At 43.7% G+C, this 20,552-nt stretch overlaps 1 protein-coding gene across 4 annotated transcripts in view; it reads left to right on the top strand.

The window, feature by feature from the left end:
* Window positions 1–417: 417 nt before the first annotated feature.
* The window catches only part of PATZ1 (POZ/BTB and AT hook containing zinc finger 1), a 45,641-nt gene continuing 25,506 nt past the window's right edge, over window positions 418–20,552 (top strand). For 2 of the 4 annotated variants that reach the window (XM_069215069.1, XM_069215071.1), the window contains exons 1-3: window positions 418–2,558; window positions 11,653–11,716; window positions 16,915–17,086. In XM_069215069.1, the coding sequence (XP_069071170.1) occupies window positions 1,327–2,558; window positions 11,653–11,716; window positions 16,915–17,086 (1,468 nt within the window). In that variant the 5' untranslated portion in view covers window positions 418–1,326. Of the gene's footprint in view, window positions 2,559–11,652; window positions 11,816–16,914; window positions 17,087–20,552 lie in introns of all 4 variants that reach the window. The other 2 variants (XM_069215070.1, XM_069215068.1) reach the window with 2 other exon arrangements.

Genomic DNA, 20,552 nt, shown 5'->3' with positions numbered 1-20,552 from the left:
CTCTCCCCCTTGGGGGTGGGGGGAGTCAGTTCTCCCCCCTCCTCCACCCCCCCCCAGGGGTGAAAGTGCAAGAGGAAGTGCCGCTGCTGCCATTTTTCCTCCTCCCGAGCTAGAGAGGCACGAAGCGGAGCGGGGGCGGCGGACGCGTGACCGGCGGCGGCGGAGCGCAGGGTGCCCGGCTGCGCATCTACTCGAGTCCGGGGATTAGCGCGCCGCGCCGGGCCGCGTGGTCGAGAAGGGAAGTCTGCAGCCGGCGCTCTCTGGCGCGCGCACACCGGGCGGGCAGGGAGCGAGGGGGCCACGGGGGAAGGGAGGGAAGAGCGAGGAGGACACCGGGAAGGGAGGAAGGGCACGGCCAATGCGCCCGGCCCGCTTCCTCACAGAATTCCCCTCACGCGGCGAGCGCGCGCCCGAGCGGGGGCGCGCCTGGCAGGGAGGGAGGCGGGAAGGAGGGCGCGTGCCCCAGGCGGGCTGTGGCGGCGCAGCCCGGCCGGGAGCGCGCGCTGCACGGTGACCCCTCCACACTGACCGATCCCATGCACCCTCCCCCCACCGCCAGAAAACCGGACCTGGCTGCGCTTGGAGCTGCACCACGGGCAACTGAATTTACAAGAACACTTGTGGTCAACTCTACACTGTGTAAAGCATCCCATTCGTAAAGCCGTCAGAAACTTGGACTGAACTTCATTCCCTCCTCAAGTAAAACTTGTCTCCCAAATGGCCACGCGATTTTGACGTGAGTCTTGTAGACTGTTATTTCCCCCTCATCCATTATAACGGGTCCCTCGATTCAACAGGTGTTAAAATACATTCCGTGCAACCCTCAACTCTTTGCTTAATGTTAATCCCTCCAGGTCTTTAGAGAACACAAAGAAGCCCCCATTCAACTAAAAAAAAACGGGTTGTACCCCCTCCTAATTCGAAAGCTCGCAAAACCCTATAAACACAGGATTCTTTGCCTTTTTATAATTTAATACCAGAAATAGCAAAAAGTGCATCATGTCTACTAATTTCGTGTATGGTACATTAATTTAGCAGACGAAGGCTTGAAAGCGTCTGCCTCCTTCACAAAATTGACTACAAGGAGTCCAGTAAAGGAAAAAATGTACATCGTATGCCACCCCCAACTCTGTAAAGAATTTCTGCCTGCATTTATTGCATTGCAAGGTTGAATCTCCTTATCTACTCTTTACCAACATCTCAAACGACACCTGCCCCCTTTTACTCTCCCAGTTTTATGGTCTGTATAATTTACGTTCTGGAGTTGCTTCTGGAAAAATCCTCCTAGGTGCGTTTGCTTAGTTCCCAACCCACTCCTTATTAGCCATGGAGCGCATAAATGAGGCGTGTGGGCCCTCTCACTACACTTACCAGGTTAGCCGGCACAGTACTGATATGCTGCATGGCCTAAACCAGCAGCGCAAGAACGGGGGACGCTTTTGTGATGTCCTCCTCCGAGTTGGCGACGATAGCTTCCCTGCACACAGGGCTGTGTTGGCTGCTTGCAGTGAGTATTTTGAGTCTGTCTTCAGTAGCCAGTCCAACATGGGGAATGGAAGGGATGGTGGTAGCTCAGAGGCAGGTGGCTCAGGGTGCCGTGAGCTAGAGATGCACACCATCAGTCCCAAGGTTTTTGGGGATATCCTGGATTTCGCCTACACCTCACGCATTGTTGTGCGACTAGAGAGCTTCCCCGAGCTCATGACTGCTGCCAAGTTCCTTGTGATGAGGTCGGTCATTGATATCTGCCAGGAAGTGATCAAGCAGTCTAATGTCCAGATCTTGGTACCCCCTTCGCGTGCAGACATTATGCTCTTCCGCCCAGGAGGTGAACTGGGCTTTCCCTTGGACATGACTCATAGCCAAGGTATGACTTCAAATGGGATTGCTGGAAGTATGCAAGATGAGGATAGCGTCCGCCCTGGGGCAGCCATTGGTAGCCAATCCTCTCTGCCACTCATGCAGGGTGTGGACCGGTTATCAATGGTGGCAGGCCAAGTTTCTCCCCAGCTACTTTCTTCCCCATTCCAAAACATCGGCCAGAGCCTACAAGGTTTAAGCAGTAATAGCAAGCGGGGTAGGGGTCGCCCCAGGAAAGCCAGCATGCTTGATTCCGTGTTGTTTGGAGGTCCTGGTGGCTTGAGGGATGCTGGCATTCTCCCGTGCGGCCTATGTGGTAAAGTCTTCACTGATGCCAGTCGCCTTCGCCAGCACGAGGCTCAGCATGGTGTGACCAGCCTCCAGCTAGGTTATGGAGATCTGGCATCACCATCACGGGTCAGTGAGAATGGACTTCTCAGCCAAGACAATTCTGACTCACTGCAGAAAAGAAACCGCAGCAGGAAGCAGGTGGCTTGTGAACTGTGTGGCAAGATATTTCGGGATGTCTACCACCTTAACCGACACAAGCTGTCACACTCCGGTGAGAAACCATACTCCTGCCCAGTGTGTGGCCTGAGGTTCAAGAGGAAAGACCGCATGTCCTACCACGTACGATCCCACGACGGCTCTGTGGGCAAGCCTTACATCTGCCAGAGCTGCGGCAAAGGCTTCTCCAGGTAAGACTTGGGCACTATTGTCTTCTGCATTGTAATTTGAATGTATGGCTGATATTGGTTTGTTAGCACATTATGTGAAGGAGCTATTGTTGGCGAGAATTACTGGCATGATTACAGTCTCTGTGGTAGGAATTTCAGTAGACCGTTTACAAATAGTTTTTACTGTATCCAGTATTTGTATGTGTTTTTGTATATTGGACTATATGTAATAAAGTTAACAAACCATCCAAATTCATTTAGTTAAATTGAAAAAACAAGCAATAGACACCGATTAAAAATAATACTATAAACCATTTTGAAGCTGCAAATGGAACCCGCTTGAATTTTCTCCAAGGTTGCTACTGCTGTGGCCCTTTTGGAGACTGTGTCTACTGTTTCAGCAAATTCCGGGTGTGATTTTGCAACTGAAGCATTCTTACACACCTGATACTGGCAATGCTTTGAAAACACACTTGTCCCAATACATGCTGGGGGAGAATTTTTGACACCAAGCACCCTTTGCCCAGCAGCTATTGGAAAGTGATTACGCTCTCACAGCAGCCTTTTCTAGGCACAATCTACGAACCAATTAGATGATATGATTCAGTAATTATGATTCTTCGTGCTGGGACTATGGCAACGTCCATTGATGAATTTGCCTTCACTCATTCCAGACTTTACCATGTTACACCGGGCCTGGACCAGGTCACTCTGACCCTCAACACTAGAATTAATTACTTTTCTTCCCTTCGTAAACAATCATCATTCTCCTGGCACCATTTTAGTCCTATGTAAAAATATCGAGGGTGCAAATGAACTGGCAAAATATGGGCTACCAGAAAATTGAGAAGGTAATAATATGTGAGTACATATAGATTCACTCTCCTTTAATTTCAAATCTATGTTTCTTGAAGATATACATGTAGATAGGAAAGGACAGTTGGTTAAATATATAAATCTATATATGCCTACCTTCATGATGTTGTGGTAGGCAGAGTTGTTGTATATCTTAAGGTACATAGATGTAGAATTAATAACAAAACACCTGTACCTCACTATGTATACTTCTCGCCACGATGTTCTGGTAGTCGATAGATTGTTAGGAGGATATTTAAATATCGATATGCTGATAGTAAACCCCATTGGGCCTGCTTTGGTGTGTCTGGCGTACAGCGTTGTCGCTAGTGAGCCGTATTGAGGCCAGCGCGTGATTCATAACAGACTGTATTTGCAGCGTGTGGGCGATATAGATGGTTGGGATACCCTTTACTAGTTTGATTTGTGCACTGAAACAGCATAAACTTAATTCCAAGGTTTGGGCATTTAGGAACTAGCACGTTCATGTCTTTTAACTTGTATGATAATACAATGTGCGCCAAATCCGACAGATTTAAAGGCCGTGCCCAGCACCACATCAGCCAAAAGGCGTTGCTGCATAAAACACACCATCTCAGTTAAAAAAAAAAAACAGATGGTGATCCTATGCCACGCTTAAAGGCTTCAACTGGAACGTCCAAACAAGAAGCCGCAACATGCTGGCAGTAACACACAGCAGTACAGCTGCTTTCTAGCATGGGTTGTAGTGTTTGATCACGTGACATGTTTGTTATTCCCTTTGGCTGTCACTATGCGCTCGTCTACACCACATCAAAATTGTGATGCAGTATCCCAGGAGGAAGCATGTACACTGTACCTTTCTTGCAGCAAGTCTGTTGCAGGGATAACTGACCACCTTGTTCTTGCTGTTTTTTTCCTAATTGTTTTTTATCACTTGCTGCCCATGCATACATACCGCGTCTGATCGCATCATGCACAACTGTCACCCGTTTATACCGTATACAGTCATATTTGCCCACCCCAACGTTGTGGGGACGGTGTAGGGCTGTTCTATTCATAAGGCTCACGGTTTTTCGTTTTTACTGATTTTTACAGATCAGTACAGATAGAAACCCATCTATTTTCCTGTCTATTTTTAAATATGGATAAATACGTAAAATAGATTTTCTTTTGGATGACTCTCACTACTGTTACTCATGAGTGCTAGGTCAATAGCTGTGCAGATTGAAAGGTAGAGGAGTTAAGAAATGAAATCTGATTTCCTAGTGAAGCTTGAATAACTGCAGCAGTTCCTCTGTTTAAGCTACTCTGCAATTGAAATAGTTTCAAATGACTACATTGTACTGTAAGTGGCTAAAACTCATTGTACATTTAAATATGAGTAAACATTTGTCGGGTAAATAAATGTGGGAATATACACATTACAGCTTCAATTTTGTATTTTTTTTACACTAAATACAAAATAAACATGTAAATGTCAAATAAATTCCATAAAACGGGGAACCCTATATTTTTTATTGTTATCACTTTACTTTAACAGAGTCTCTCAGACATTATTAACCAAGTGTGGCCGCTTTTTGTCCCTGTTTCCGGTTAAGCAGAATTTAATGTGTGATTGATGCATGCTGAACTCAGTAGTGTGTGTTTGTAGTAGTGTCAGACCGATCCAAAGAATCATAGGGTTTGTCTTTCAAATGCTGCCGACTCTGGGGTGCAATATGCCACGGAGGTGGTTGCAGAGCTGAACGTGCAGCGTTTTACGTACCCGCAAATTGATGAAGAGGTTGTTAGTATATTACACAGATTTGAAGAGGGATCTATAGTACTTGTTTGCATGTGCAATTTATTACTGCAAGACACTAAGCCGAAGAGGATGTGCAGTGTATGATTGCAATGTATAATGTTTGTGTGGGTGTGTCGTTTGTAACTGAGACGGACTGTGCTGAAACTGTGTGCAGTGTGTGACTAAAATGCATTGTGCTAATTTGGTTGTGCCGTATGTGACTGAGGTGAACTGTGGTGGGTAGGGTGCATAGTGTATGACCAAAATGCTCAGTGCTAATGTGGGTGTGCAGTGTATAGATGAGGTATACAGAGCTGTTATGGGTGTGCTGTGTAATTTTCTTTACTGTAACAATGTGTGCTTGTTAGCAAAGATAGTACCTAAAATAGGTAAGATTAAACCATCACTAAAGGTTACTGCATTATTACTTTCTGACATGTAGCTTCCAAACTGGGCCAGACTGGGGAACCAAAAGCAGCTGTGGCAAAAATACTCGCAACAGCCTGTTCCATTCCCCTCCTCGCACTATCTCTTTCCATCCAACTGTTCTCTCTCACTTCTTCTCCTTTCCCTCTTATCATTTTGTCACTATCTTCCACCTGACCTCTTCTTTTTTCCCCTTTGAAACCTGCCTTATGCCTGCTGGGAAAGGTAACTGTAGGAAATCTGCCTTTACTAGATGGTCCTCTCTGATATTTCACCTTTTGCTGGACCCTAACATGGTTGAACTGACGTATTCTTAATCAGCACGTTTAACTTGCCTATAAGTTCCTATTATATGGTATAGAAAGTGAACCCAGGGCTTGGAGGTTAAATGTCAGCAGTGAACAGCAGCGCCTATTGTGCCATTCACTACAGTGGCAAAGCAAACATGATTTGGGGCCTACCCTGTGTAGCCAGATTGCTGCAGTGTAAACCTGCAAGGAGAGCTGTTAGCTAACCTTTTTTGGCTGGTAAAAACTTCCCTTTTAAATATTAGTAAGCCACTCCTGTGTAGGTCTAGCAGCCCACAAGGAAGGGTGCAGAATATTTAAAAGTGAGATATATGTTACCATGTCCATATAGTGTCAAATTCCAAAAGTCTACTTTCACTGTGGCAGGCCTAGCAGTCATATATAGAAAGCCAGAGTGCAGAATGAAATAGTAATGATGCTGACTCTGGAAAGGGATGAGTCATTATTTTAAAAGTTATTAAAATCCAGTTTAATGGTGGTCAGATTTTTAATACATATTAAGGAAAAGTAACTTTTAGAAAGTTACTCTTTATCTGCCTCAACTTTCAAAGGCTAATAGGCATAGACCTGTCATGTCTCAGCCTGTGCTCAGCTTTGAATAGTTGTGAAAAGAGGTGTGTAATGCCCCTGTAATATCCCCATGGAGCAAACAGGCTGACCTGAATGGGCAAAGCATATCAACTGAACTGCTCAGTATATTCAGAGTGGGGGCTGTGGGCATTCTGCTTGGCAGGTCTGTTAAGACACATGTAACACTTGGGAAACACTTGAAGGACGAGAACAGGATCCCAACACATTTCCTATGTATCTATCACCTGTCTCGTTACTGAAGGACCCTGCTTTTGTACTACTAGACTTCTGTCTCTGGGTTTGTTGTGGGTACAGTGCCTGCTTCAAACTTTATTTTAGCGTTGGGTAGGTGAGGATACCAGAATTATCATAGTACACACCTCACACACATCCCCAGCCTTCAGAACCCAAGTTTAGCGCTGTCTTTGATCAGTAAAGATAAAGCGCATGCACAATAACCTTTAACAGATGTGCTTTGTCAATGTAGTTAATTTCAGGACTGAGAAACAACACGATGTATAATATAATAAGGCAGTTCAAAGATTATTGGGCGTAACATTCCACATTATCAGCTCCATGGAGCTGTAACCAGCGCCCCTGGCTCAGTGGCAGCATTTCACAAAGTTTGCTTCAAAATTTAGGTTGAAAAAACTGTGTGCGATGCATGTTTGAAATACGCAGGGCTGATGCTGGTATGCACTTTATTGCTGACAGACTGCTGAACAGGGTGTACTATGTATTACATATGGGTATGACTGAAATACTTATGGCCTGGTTTGCAGTGACGTTATCAATGGTTTGTGACTGCAACTGTGGTCGTAAACCACTGATCAGACACCGATAGATCGAGGGGAGGTAGGTGAAGCGCACAGGGGAAGCTGTTCCCGCTTTACACAACTGCCCCTTTGGGGATCGTGTTGGGCAGCCTCTGGGCGAGTACATACTGGTTAAAAGGACACTGCCATGCATATAGAGGAATGTTGCAATTGGTGCATGTATTGCGCAGTCGCAGTGGAACAGGCAAGGGATGGCTGTGGCAGTGGCACGACACATGGGCAGGAGCATCCAGCGAACAGTGTAACATCAGAGTCGGTGGCAGCACAAAGGACCAGTGTTCATGATGTGTGCGTTGTGTAACAGAGATGCTGGTATTCACCGCCCGTAACCCACTTTTTCCATGCACACAGACCCGTGTGTCCACCCCAGTGTGTCCATGTAAAGGCTCGACAGTGGAGCGACTAAGGCGCCCTCCTCACACGCCCTGTGGATATTCCAGGCGCTGCATCACAGACTATGCTTGGTCTTGAATGGGGTAGCGGGGCAGCCCCATGGCCGCTCTGCCAGCTCACAATAAGAAGCCTTCATATCCCTCTGACGGCAGAGTGATCGGCGACCCTCGGGCCCTAGCCCGTGTCACCAGCAGGAAGGAGTGAGGGAAGGGTCAGAGGTCAGACTAAGCCACGATGTCAACAAAGCGGAGGCTGCAGAGTTAAAAATGAGACCTTTTTCCATTAAGGACGTGGAGCTCGTGGTGCGGGGCTTGGCTCAACCATTCATTGAATTCTGGCACTTGTAATCATGAAACACTTGAGTTAAAGAATTCAAACCAACACATCTGAAAACAAATTGTAAAAGAAAGCAGCCTGTCTGGAGTGTTCGGGTCATGGTGACATGGAGTCACCTCGTACCCTTTTAAAGGAAGGTACTTAGGCTTCATAAAGCTGCGAAGTTACCAGTTGGCCACACGTCATAGAGGCGTTTCCAGTTCCTAGCTTGCATTTTACATTCTGCTGCATTCTGGGAGTTGCAGTCTTGGTTCGTGTCAGCTGAGCAAGTCACACTAAAGTGCCCGGTTGCACTAGGTTGTAAAGGAAGCAGGCAGGAACGGAAGCTGGTGTGGTAACAACCTTCCTGTTCATGTACTTAATCCAGAAACGAGTTGTACTTTCTAGATGCACAGTAGGTGCACCTTGTAAGGAATAATAAAGTATAATGTGTTTATTCCCGTTTATTATAATAGAATACTTTTTTGATAAGTATGTTTCATTTTAACATTAAACTAAATCTAAATATACTTTGAATGTCGACATAATTTAATTAATTCATCATTAATTGATAGATGTTGTTATTTTAGTTCACTGCCTCCGCTATTTTCCATGGGAATATGTTGCAAACCGTGTGAGTTTCCAGGTCTGGCGCTTGATTTACTCCCAAGATATTTACACCTGTTTTTACACTTTTAACAGGTTGGGGGGCAATAGTAACATGAAAATTGTAGTTTGTGAATAGCAACGGGCTTATTGTTTTGTGGTATGCATTTGTTTTACCATGTCCCCCAGAACCCCACCTTAAATTTCCCTAAACACCTCCCATTTGGTAGTAAGCATTCACCTTCTTCCTGCCACAATTACTACTGACACGTGTACCTATGTGCGTGGAGATCTCTACCACCATGGCGTATTTTTATCCTCCATGAAAAATCAAACTAGCAGTTGATCCTAGTTTCTCAGTGCTTGGCACCATTGTGGTACCAGATTATTCTCCAGTAGGCCAACAGCTACCTATGACGTGCTAGCAGAGCCTAATGCCCTCCCCTTTACCACCTTCACAGCAGTGATGCCCACTAACTGAGAAGGTCCTCGAAGTTCTGTGGGATTACTGTCTCAGTCAGCTGTATGGGCAAACTGATCACAAGCCCTGGGGTTACTCTTCAGTGCTAGTGGTTTTCGAAATTTGCTTAATTTGCCTTTGTGTAATTAAGATACATTTCGGGAAAATTACATGAAATGCAAATCCGTTTTATAGCTCACTTGTGTCCCTACTGCACTTTTTCGCGCAAGGACATATTTAGCTCTGCAAACAGCAAGAGAAACGCAGTCGTCGCAACTGGCCCCCATTTTGCGTTCTCGTTGTTCAAGTTGTACTTGTGCTCCCGCTCTGCAATTTTGTACATAACTGCAGCCAGATTATGTGACATGGCATAATTTAAGCAATTTCTCGTAACAAGTTTAAACGGAAATTACACCTGCACAATTTGAGTTTCTCATGGGGTTTCTCATTTCATCTTGGGGAATAAATCTGCAGCTGCAATTGCCGTTCACTTAGTAAGTGGGTGGAAAAATCATACGAGGCAAACTGTCATGACCACTGGAAACAAGAAAACGTGAAAGGCATTTGTGAAATTGTAATATACTGTGTTTGTAGAAGGATGGCCCACTGTTGTTGGAGTGTGGAATAAGAAGGGACGGATTTGCATGCCAAACCTGCTAATTAAGAAAACATTGTAACTGGCTCATGCTGAACTTCAGTGACTTGCAAAACACCAAAAATGCAGGCATTTGCAGAGCCAATATATCTGGCCTTATGGTGACGTGCAAATATAGCCGTGCACAAGTACACATTTATGTATGCCTGTGCTTATACGTATTAGCATGTTTAGCTAGCCCTGTTGAAGTGCCCATTGGATCTTCATTTCACATGGAAATGAAAGTGGGGCTCCCACCCTAGTTGTGCAGACGCATGGAAAGATGGCTCCAGCATATCCACGAGAACTACACAGTGGACCTTGAAAATCCTTACGTCCATGATATTGCCGCTCACTACCACATTGAACCCTCTGTGCCTCAACAAAACACCTACCACTACAACACGCAAGGCTGTCAATGTCGGAAAGATGCTTCATAGGTTCAGGTGCCCTCTTGCATCATGAATAGTCGCATGTTATTTGACACAACCTTCAGCCAGCTTTGGCGTTAAGCGATCTGCACTTTGCATTTTTAGGTTTGTCGTTTTTCCTTTTTGCGTTCTGTAACTTGCAGTTTTTCTTTCCCAACCCAAGTGCAGGCCAAAATCTTCTAGAACGCAAAACTCTTCTAATTTATAAGCCTTAAAGAGTCACACGTTGCATGTGCTATTAAGAGATTTAAAAACGAATCCCAGCATGCTTTAGGATAGCATTATCAATGTCTATCATTTAGACTTTAGTTTCTCATCCCGTAAGGCAGTCTTAGATTACCCCTTGGACCCAAAGTCCCTATCCTGTTTTTAGGGTGGGATTGCGCTGGATTTGGACTTTGTGGCCAGTGATAGCATTTCCGATTCACATCCACGCTGCACCCAGCAAGCAATGCAGTTATTGGTCTGTTTCACTAATTCTTCATCACTTTTCTGATATTGATACTGGTCAGTTGACTTTTGTTGTGTGAGGTTGTTGTCTCATTTCCAATATAACTATCCCTTCATCACTGTGCATTTTAACACCGACTATCTTGAAAAATACAGTATTCCTAAAGTGTTCTCTCCCAGCTTATACAAGAATATATGCTTCCAATTTATATTTTTCTATCTTCTATCATATATGTATGCCACCCTGATGTTATAGTCTACCTACTGTGATGATGCATCTTTGGGGTATGTACTCTTTCTTAGCATTGTCTGGGCTCAAGATCATAGTAGTTCATGAGAAAAATAGTTTCGGCAGGTGTTGCAGGAGCTATATAACACTAGCCATTATGAAATTCATAGTGCTGTGCAGTAGTGTTGCTATCATGTTTTATAATGCATCCAGAGGAATGTAGTCTTTGTCGCTATTAAAAGGGAGACCAAAAGTATTGTATGCAGTTCTGTTTTTGCCACATACGGTGGCCTGTGAACCTGTAACGTGTGTGTGTGTGTGTGTGTGTATATATATATATATATATATATATATATATATATATATATAGTGTGTGTATATATACACACACAATTTCGTTTAGTATTGCCTAATGTATTATTGTCTAATTTATGAATTTATGTTTTATGTATGCTAGTGTGTTGTAGAAAATGTATTTGTTATCAATAAATGTAGAGAGGAATTGTGGGTTATGTATTTGTTTTTACTTATGTTGGTGCATCCTGGTATAAGTAGCCTACATAACCTTCGTAAACCATGCTCATTATGAATACCAGGATGTGAAGTTATAATTACCTTTGTAGGACCCTGATTTTAGAAGAATGCAACCAGTAGTACGGGGCCCAGCCTACATTGCGAGCCTGAGTAAGACTCCCATGGAGTATGACGGGTCACGGAATGTAACGTGGCCCTAACTCTGGTGGAGTTTTCAGGATGGATGTCGGGTGGCTGGTTGGGTAGCCAGGGTCAATGCTGCCATGTCTAACTTGTCCTATCATTTGTTTTGTTTTTCTTTAGACCGGACCACTTGAACGGGCACATCAAACAGGTGCATACCTCAGAAAGACCTCATAAATGTGAGGTAGGAACCTCGGGTACAAGAGCAGATGGGAAGGGTGAGAGTAGGACTGTGTCAACAGTACCATCTGAGTGTAGGCCCAGTTGGGACCAGAGCAGGCCGGTGAGTACAGATAGGTCTGTCGCAATGATATTTTGTCTGTAGGATCTGCGAGTAATGAAGTTGGTGGGTTGGTGCAGCTGGGTCCGTGGCATTGGAAAAATGGTGCAAAGACTACCAAGGCAAGCATAATGGGTGCTTCCAAAGAACAGATTCTGAGGCATTGATCCACTTTTTGTTACCAAGAGTTGTGATTCTCAGAACATTCGGAGTGTTGTGTGGAATTAATGGCCACTCTGTTCGAGGAATGAGAATCTGGTCGCAGGTGGTTGTTAGTGATGAGGCTTAAGGTAGCAGCTATGAGTGCTGGAATATGCAGGTTACCACAGATGCTTTTCTATCGTTTATGCTGATGGTGGGACGTGTTGTACTGAAATGGTACTGAGTCTGCTTGCTAGTAATTAATATAGGAAGCCGAGTCCTATGTTGTGGTACAGCTGCTTCTTTTCGTTACAGTGTTTCTCTGCAAGGTCTTCATCTTTGAAATATCCTGGGCTGAGAATTCAAACAATTCTATGTGCTAGCAATAACAAGCAGTTGCTGCAGGAATTCCCAGAGGTGTACCACCATTCAGAAGTGGCAGTAGAACAATGTGGGTGTTTAGGGTATTCTGAGACCCGGGCAGACAATAATTCTTATGAAGCCTTTGAGGGGGGAAAAAGGAGTATGCAGAGGCCCCCTAGGAGTTTAAAATTGATAATCTGTGTATGTCAATTCTTCACTGTAGGGGCACTGCATAGTATCTTGTAGTCATAGAAGCCAAATCGGAGCTTTGCTCCACTGTCATCGAATTGCTTTGCAAAATCTAGCATACAAAGCATATTTCGCTGCTTTTTATTGCAGTCTTCACTGTATAAAAATAGTCAACCTTTTGGGCATTTTCATGCAACAAAGAACAAGGCAGTAAATTATCATATAAAAAATTATCAGTATTGTTCCCTGGCCATCTTTTGGAAATCGCATTGTGCTCCATGAAAGGTTGACAACCCTTCCTGCTCTTGCCAGGTGTCTAGATGTTTTCATCTCTAGGACACGTTTTAATGTTGTGCATGTGCTACCCTAAACCGCAAAGCAAGTGTATGGCTGGTCTCTTGGCAGTACTCTCCAACCTTGCAGCTGGAGTAATGACAATGGAAATGTTTCCTCCAAAAGTAGAAACAGCATATTTTTTGAAGGACCTGTTTTTCAATTGGCATTAAAATTGCTCACCCAGAGTCAGCTTCAAGCTCCAGCAGGTATTATACGAATGTTATCTGTCTCACAAAAATACCGAATACCATTAAGAATATTTTACTTTGAGCAAAACATGTTCCATGTTTTACCGTTAGTTTGATGTAGCAGTGACCTCTTTCATCTCGATTACGGTCAACTGGTTTCATTTCCCTGAGATTGTATGATGAAGTTACAATATATATAGAGAACCCCTCTACTCGATCTAATTTGCTAACAAGTCCGATGTCTACTGTAAAAGACTTAGGCGAGGCAATCAAACACTGCTGCCGCTCAAAATCTGGAGGACTAGATGAAATGGAATCCATAAGACTGAAGATTATCAGGATTTAGTAGTTAGCAATTTCAAATTCTTCCCAGGTGATGCAGGGTGCCATCACCAGGAACATTCTCACCCTCATGAGGACGCCTCAGATGTCGGGGCATGGTGAGTTCAGCTCACTATCAGCCGATACCATGATAATGCTCTCCCAAGTACCGTTGCAGTCCAGATTTTGTGTCTCAAGAGACTGAAAAAAAATCCATATTTTCGGTGTGATCTATATCCATCTCTGGTGTATTTTTTATTTTGAAGAGCCATTCAAATCTTTAGCATCTGAGAGTCATGAATCCCAGTTGTGGAGCATTTCTCAGACTGAGCGAGCACATACACTGATGATACATTCCTGTTGCAGCAAATCTACCAAATTCAGAAACACCCTGATGGGTGAATCTCGAAAATTATGCTTCTAAAATGTCATCTGTCTCCAACTAAGAGTACCTGCTTTATAGATCTGGTTGAAGGGGCACTCATTGACAGTCCTCTTTGGAATCATCTACAACCAAGTGCCACTGAACTTTTTACAGAGGTGAAATACTTTCCCATCTCTTGAAATATTTAATCGCTTGTACATTGTTTTCAATGCAAGCACTTGCTTGATGACTCACTGACAATCTGTATGGACAAGCTTCTTCCTCAATCATATAGCTACCTACGATTGGTTTGTGCTTAATGGTTTGGAAGGTGTCCCCGAGTGAGGTTGCTGTCTGAGCAGCAGTCCAACAAATCCTAGGAAAGCGGGTGCTGTCAACTGACTAACATCACAGTATCTGATTAGACGTTGAAATCATTGGCTTATGGTGCCCACAGGAATTGCCCCTGTATCTTTTCCAGTCCCAGAAGACCAATTAACTTCAGTGCTTCACACTAGATGTTGCATGATTTCTTGCACATTGTGTAGATGTGGTGAAGCGTGAGAAAGTAAAACTTTTAACAATTTTATGATATGAGAGACCCCCCCCCCCCTTGCTTATGAAGCTTTTGTTCAACCATTCAAGCAGTGATCTTATGTAAGAGACATGCACTCTCTCGGAGGTCGCTGTTACTGTTGAAAAGTCTTTTGAAAAGACTGCTGGTAGTGTAGTCAAGTGGGAGAGCAGAAAACTGACAGTGTTGTCTGCTCATTATAAATGAGAGGTACGAATAGCATCGATTCAGAATGTGGTTTTATGTAGTTTGTACAATAAAAACTAATCATGTCTCGTCCTGAAGGTTGAATAAATTGCATTCAGGCGACCCTAATGAACCTCTTTTTCTCATTGGTTTTATAGATGAGAACATATCTAAATACTCTCATATGATTTATTTTAGTTGCTTCCAAGCTTCCTTTGTTTAGTGCATGTGGACAGGTATTTTCCTCCTTTTGTCCTCCTTCGAAATAGTGTCCAAAGAAACCTGATATGGAGCATAACCACTAATCTTTGGATACTGGTCCGGAACTTCTTAACACTTTGGGTTCAACTTTCCTCAACATCTCGAAGATTGCATCAAGCTGGCACACCAAACTACTATCAACCACCTAAAACGTGACCGAAGGAATGCTAGCGAAAAGCCTAAACCATTGGAAATTATTATGGGTAGACGCTACGCCTTTGTTGTGGTTGCTTGTGTTCCTGTCTGGATGGGGCCCCACCTGGCAGTATGGGATAAGACTGTTCCCAGGAGGAGCAGACAGTACTGATTTTCAAAAGGCAGGTCTCTGTATAGAGTGGCACAGTGGGTGAAAAATGATGGGTTGGAATGCTACTTTAGAGCGACTGTCAGTGGTTTAAACTGTTTGCAAGGATTTCTCCCATCACTTTTTGTGTGTTTGATGTAACTTGTAAGTGACCAAGGGTACACCCAGACATGGGTTGCTTGCTCGCTGTGCCGTAGAATCCGCTGACTAGGCCTAACAAGGCCAAGACCGTCTGGGGTTGATTGTTTTTTCTTCTGGAGGGAGCCTCGCCTGGCAGTATGAGATATGCTGTTCCCATGGGGAGCAGAGTGAGTACTGATTTGCATAGGCCAAGTCTGTCTAGAGCGGCACAGTGGGCAAAAAACGATGGGTTGGAATGTAACCCTGAGTTATTGCCAGAGGTTAAGACTATTCACAAGCATTCCCCCCTATCACCTTTTGTGTGTTAGCTCCAAGTAACCATAACTGGGTATTTGATCCAGCCGCTTGAAGTACAGCGCATTAGCAGAGGTCGTTCAGTCTCTCAAATGATATTCGTGTGTGTACTGGTATTAATATGGCGCAAACTTAACTATGAAGCATCGTCACAGAGTGTTGGGAGAAGAGCTGCAAGATCGTGTACATCACTAGGAACACACTAATAAATTTTACATGTGTTTAGATACAGGGAGTTTAAGGGCCTGATTTTAGAGTTTAGCGGATGGGGTTACTCTGTCAAAAACGTGACAGATATCCCGTCTGCCATATTACGAGTCCATTATATCCTATGGACAGTGTGATATGGCGGACGAGATGTCCGTCACGTTTGTTACAGTAACCCATCTGCCGTATTACGAGTCCATTATATCCTATGGACAGTGTGATATGGCGGATGAGATGTCCGTCACGTTTGTGACAGTAACCCATCTGCCGTATTACGAGTCCATTATATCCTATGGACAGTGTGATATGGCGGATGAGATGTCCGTCACGTTTGTGACAGTAACCCATCTGACAAACTCTAAATCGGGCCTTAAGTGATTTACCCAGAATCACACGAAGTTGAATTTAGTGCTGAGAGTAGGATTCAAGCCTAGGTCTCCAGGTTTCCAAGGCGTCAGCTCGAGCCGTTAGACCACATTCTCTTCATGGCACTATGTGCACATTTTCAACAAACAAATCTCCTTGAAAAACGTTCAGGTTCTGATCCTGCCTGGCCTAAGAAGAAAGGGTGTGGTAAGCTTCTTTTTAGGATGCATCTAACGTCTAAAACCCAAAAGGCTCTTATAAATGGGATCTGTGCAAAATTCCTTTCACAAAGGGATACGCGGTAGACAGTTCCAGACAAAATATTTTTGTGTGTTCCATTATTTGCATTCTGTAGCTGTGACATCTAGCAGCTGATTTACAAAAAAAAATAGCAGTAGAACTGTCGAAGATGACATTTTGTACCCTGGGCTTACCTCTTTTGGGGGATGGCAGGCACACCCGTGGGAATCTTTGCGAACTCTGGCTTTAGAAGTGTGGCACCATAGGATATTTCCAAGATGAAGATTGTATAAACTATTCAGTAGACTGATATTTGACAATAATTCTAGAAGTAAGGCACTCATCTGTGGGTAAAGTTATGTTGTCTGAGAACATTGTTTATACATAGATTGAAAACATTGACACTGAACAAGGATCTGTGGGCAACCTTCAAGTAGGCTACTACCAATGACTCTAGCAGTTAGCAGAAGAGATGTGATCGCACTAGCCCGCAAAAGATTTTGTAGATGCTTAGCGTATGAAGAAGGCTAGGTCCAGATCTTGCTCTATCAGGCCTATGGTGCCTATGTTATTTCCTCATCTCTATTACTCTTGCTCTGTTTTTTTCTTGTTCCCATTGCACCATAGACCTGCAACGCCTCCTTTGCCACTCGAGATAGATTGCGCTCACACCTGGCCTGCCACGAAGACAAAGTGCCATGCCAAGTGTGTGGGAAGTACCTGCGGGCAGCCTATATGGCAGATCACCTGAAGAAGCACAGTGAAGGCCCCAGCAATTTCTGCTCCATCTGCAATCGAGGTAAAGCATTGTTTGTTTTGTTCCACAAAAAAAGTGTTTTTTGTGCAATTTAGCGCATACAAGAAGTGCTCTGTCATGTTTGTGTCGTAGACACCACAATTATAATGTTGTTTTCAGGGGGTTGAGTACTGAAACCTGTGCTGTGTCAGTACACTAATGTCTGATGCAGGCGAGTGGAAAGGGCTCAGGTGCTTCTGTTGCAAATGGAGAAGAATCGCAAAACCCATTAAAGTCTAATCTTAAATGAGCATTATGGTGTCTACTTCATTACAACTGGGTATCAACTCATGTGCTGACAAACTACAGTGCCAAGGGTAGGCTAAAAAAAATTGGAGTTGCTATTAATGCAGCAAATTAGATATTTAAAGATGAATTCACCATTTAAGTTATTTTTATTTTATTTTTATTTTTTACAATCCTGTGCTTAAATTATGCTTGTTTTGTTATAGCGTATGTGACCAGGTTTCCAAAGCAGGTAGTAGGTAGGTGGCTGAGGGTTGAGCGATTTTGTCATTTTAAACTACAATCACTTTTCGTGGATGGTCATCAAAAACCTGGTCAGTGTAGCTAGTAAAACAAAATTCTCAAGCTAGCCACCAATTCTGATTGACTATGCTGTCTAGTTACAAATATGCATTGGAAACTGTCTGCTCTGTTACACGTGGTTAATTGTAACTTTGCTTACAAGTGCACACATGGTTTAGAGGTTGCAATGTGATCAGCTTGTGAACAACGGGCTCCATAGGCACTCTATTTTTTTTATTTTTAAATGTGCTTTAAGCAGGCAGTCTTTCATTTTGTTGCCAGACGACTACAAGGGTTTTTTTTTTATTGGGGGGGTGGGGGGGAGGCTTTAATTCTGATTACTACTCTCCTATTTCTTGTGCTATCCACCAAGATTTTCTGTCCTCACCACTCTTACTTCCTCCTTATGCCACGAGCGTTCATGTCCAAAGCAATGCCTGGTGTCATTTGTACGCCCGCCCGTGATGCCTTTCACTTGAATGTGTTAGCGGCACATCCTGGAAATTTGAGCTATACAACCTGCTTTGGTACTTGATTGTGTTAGCGGCAGATCCTGGAAACTTGAGCCATATAACCTGCTTTGGTAGTTGTTTTGGAGGCTATTATTACCTGACAGCGGCCTTGATAGTTTCCCGATTTAAAGTTGCTGAGTCCACCTCTCTTAGAAGTTCCTCATTGTGGCTTTCAAACAACAATTGAATTTGAGGTTCTTGACATTAGCAAGTCTAAGTTCAATACAAAATGTCTTGTTGTTGGGCACCTTGGTTTTCTCCTTTTTTGTTTTCCTTTGAAGGAGGATCTGTACCTAAAGAAAGCAGAGGATACTAAACCAGGTTGCCTTTTTTCGCAGAGTTAAATAACACATGTTAACCTAAATTCACTGCGCAGGGCCCTATCCAGCACTGCTATATGTAAATGCCGTAGGTCAAAGCTACTCGACAGTGCTGAGTCAGCGCTACCTTTATTTGAGAGCAGATCTAAATCTTCTGTCTGAAATATGAGGACGAACACTCAGTATTTCACATCAAGGCTGTCAAACACAGGAAAGGTGATGGGAGGAAAGTTTGCCGTTTTGTCTAACCTTTGGCAATTTCTCAGGGTAGCATTCCTGCTCATCCTTGTTTTGCCCACCATGCCTCCTCAGACACAGGCATGTGCAAATCAGTCTTGGTCCTGCTCCAATAGGAGCAGTTCAGCCTAACTGCCAACCCAGGTCCCCTCTGAACCAGAACACAAGCACTTCTTGGCTTACCTTTGGCCACTTAGGGCATTACAAAAGGTAATGGGAATATGCTTACAATTTGTCTAACCCCTGGCAATCAATCCAACAAAGCTGGACCTGGACTGAGGCTAATTTGCACATGGCTTGGTATAATCAGAGGTGGAATGGTGGTCAAAAAATGATGGTTTGGAATGATGTCCTGAGCGATTTCCAGTGATTAGACAAACTGCAAGCATTCCTCCCATCACCTTTTGTGTATTTGATGTAACACATAAAAGCTCGCCTGTAAAGTACCTTCTTTTTCTTTATAATTAAATGTGAATTTCCTGTTTGGAAACTGTCTGGGAATGTCTACAACTGCAAGGAGGGAGGGGGCAACAGTTTCTTCCAAAGAAAGCCTAGTAGGGGCTAAACATGAGCTCCCCCCTTCTTTAGCACTGCCCTGCCATGCTCTCTACCCATGCATCCCATCCTTTTCCACCCAGTATTACATTTTTCTCAGACTGGGTAATTCATTCTGATAGGATGGATTTACAGTTGTTCCTCAGAAGGGAGGGCCATGATTACTACCAGAATCACAAGGATGGTGATTTTTCTTTTCTCTGTCAACTTGCTATCTTTACTTCAGGCTCTGTTGGGAACCAAGCCTAATTGGAAAGGGGGGCAACCTGGTTTCAAGCAAATGAGTGGCATTGAACTTATTATCTGAAAACAGAATCATTTGCACACACAAGGAGTAATGCTCACGTAAACCATTAAACAGTAGCCCAGTTTGCTGCTTGCAGATTTTAGGAATTACTGTATGTTTAAAAGGCCACTGATTCAATCCATGCTCCAGTATGAAGATTGGGAGCACCCGAAATTTCACAAAATTAGTATTTTTTTTTTTTTTTTTTTTTTTTACATATGGTGGTGGTATTTACCCATTCTTCCAAGCTGTTACCATGCTCCATGAATACTGCACCTGTTTATTAAACCTTGGCTAGAATCTGCTTATGCTAGCTCATGCTCTCTACCCACCACTTCAATCTGCTTGCTCACTCCTGCTGCAACCACTCATTTTCCACAGCTCCACTTTGTAAATCCTACTTTTATTTATTGACCTGTTGCCATTCTTCAGTTATTCCGTTTGGTGAGCGCCCTCAACGTCAATCTACCCTCTCTTGCGCTCAGACTGTGCTTAAAGAGGCATAGAAATGCGTCATTAATATACTTAAAGGAGATCTGAGTCAGAAGAGGGAAAATGAGACACCTGGATCTTCGTGGAAGGAGAGGGCGAATACTCATCTGAGCGGAGTCTGACCCTATCAAATGGCAAATTAAACTAACCTGCCGTTTGCTTGCAGAGCCAAAGCATGGAAACAGCCCCCCCCCCCCCTAGCAATCTGAGGGTTCCAGGACTATTTCAAATGGTGCAGAGCTTTAAGACAGACTAAATAATCTTGTTATTTATCTATAAACGTGTTCTTAGAGCATCTGCTTACACATTCTACTGCCCAAGGAAGTGACTCAACCAAGGATTTTGTTCTGCAGAGCTTTGAAGCTGCATACAGTTGGTTGACCAAGAGCATAATACCACAGTGCCAGCCCATAGTAGCATCAAATAAATTGCTGCTCTATGATTTGTTTAGATGAAGGAACTGGCAGCATCTATCAGTACTTAGATTTTTATCCTTGTCTTTCTGGTACTCTCTTTTCTTATGCTTGAGAACAGACAAT

The sequence above is a fragment of the Pleurodeles waltl genome, chromosome 11 (genome assembly GCF_031143425.1).
Source record: "Pleurodeles waltl isolate 20211129_DDA chromosome 11, aPleWal1.hap1.20221129, whole genome shotgun sequence".
Taxonomy (NCBI): Eukaryota; Metazoa; Chordata; class Amphibia; order Caudata; family Salamandridae; genus Pleurodeles; species Pleurodeles waltl.
The sequence above is the reverse complement of the archived record's forward strand: the minus strand, read 5'-3'. Positions and strand labels throughout refer to the sequence as shown.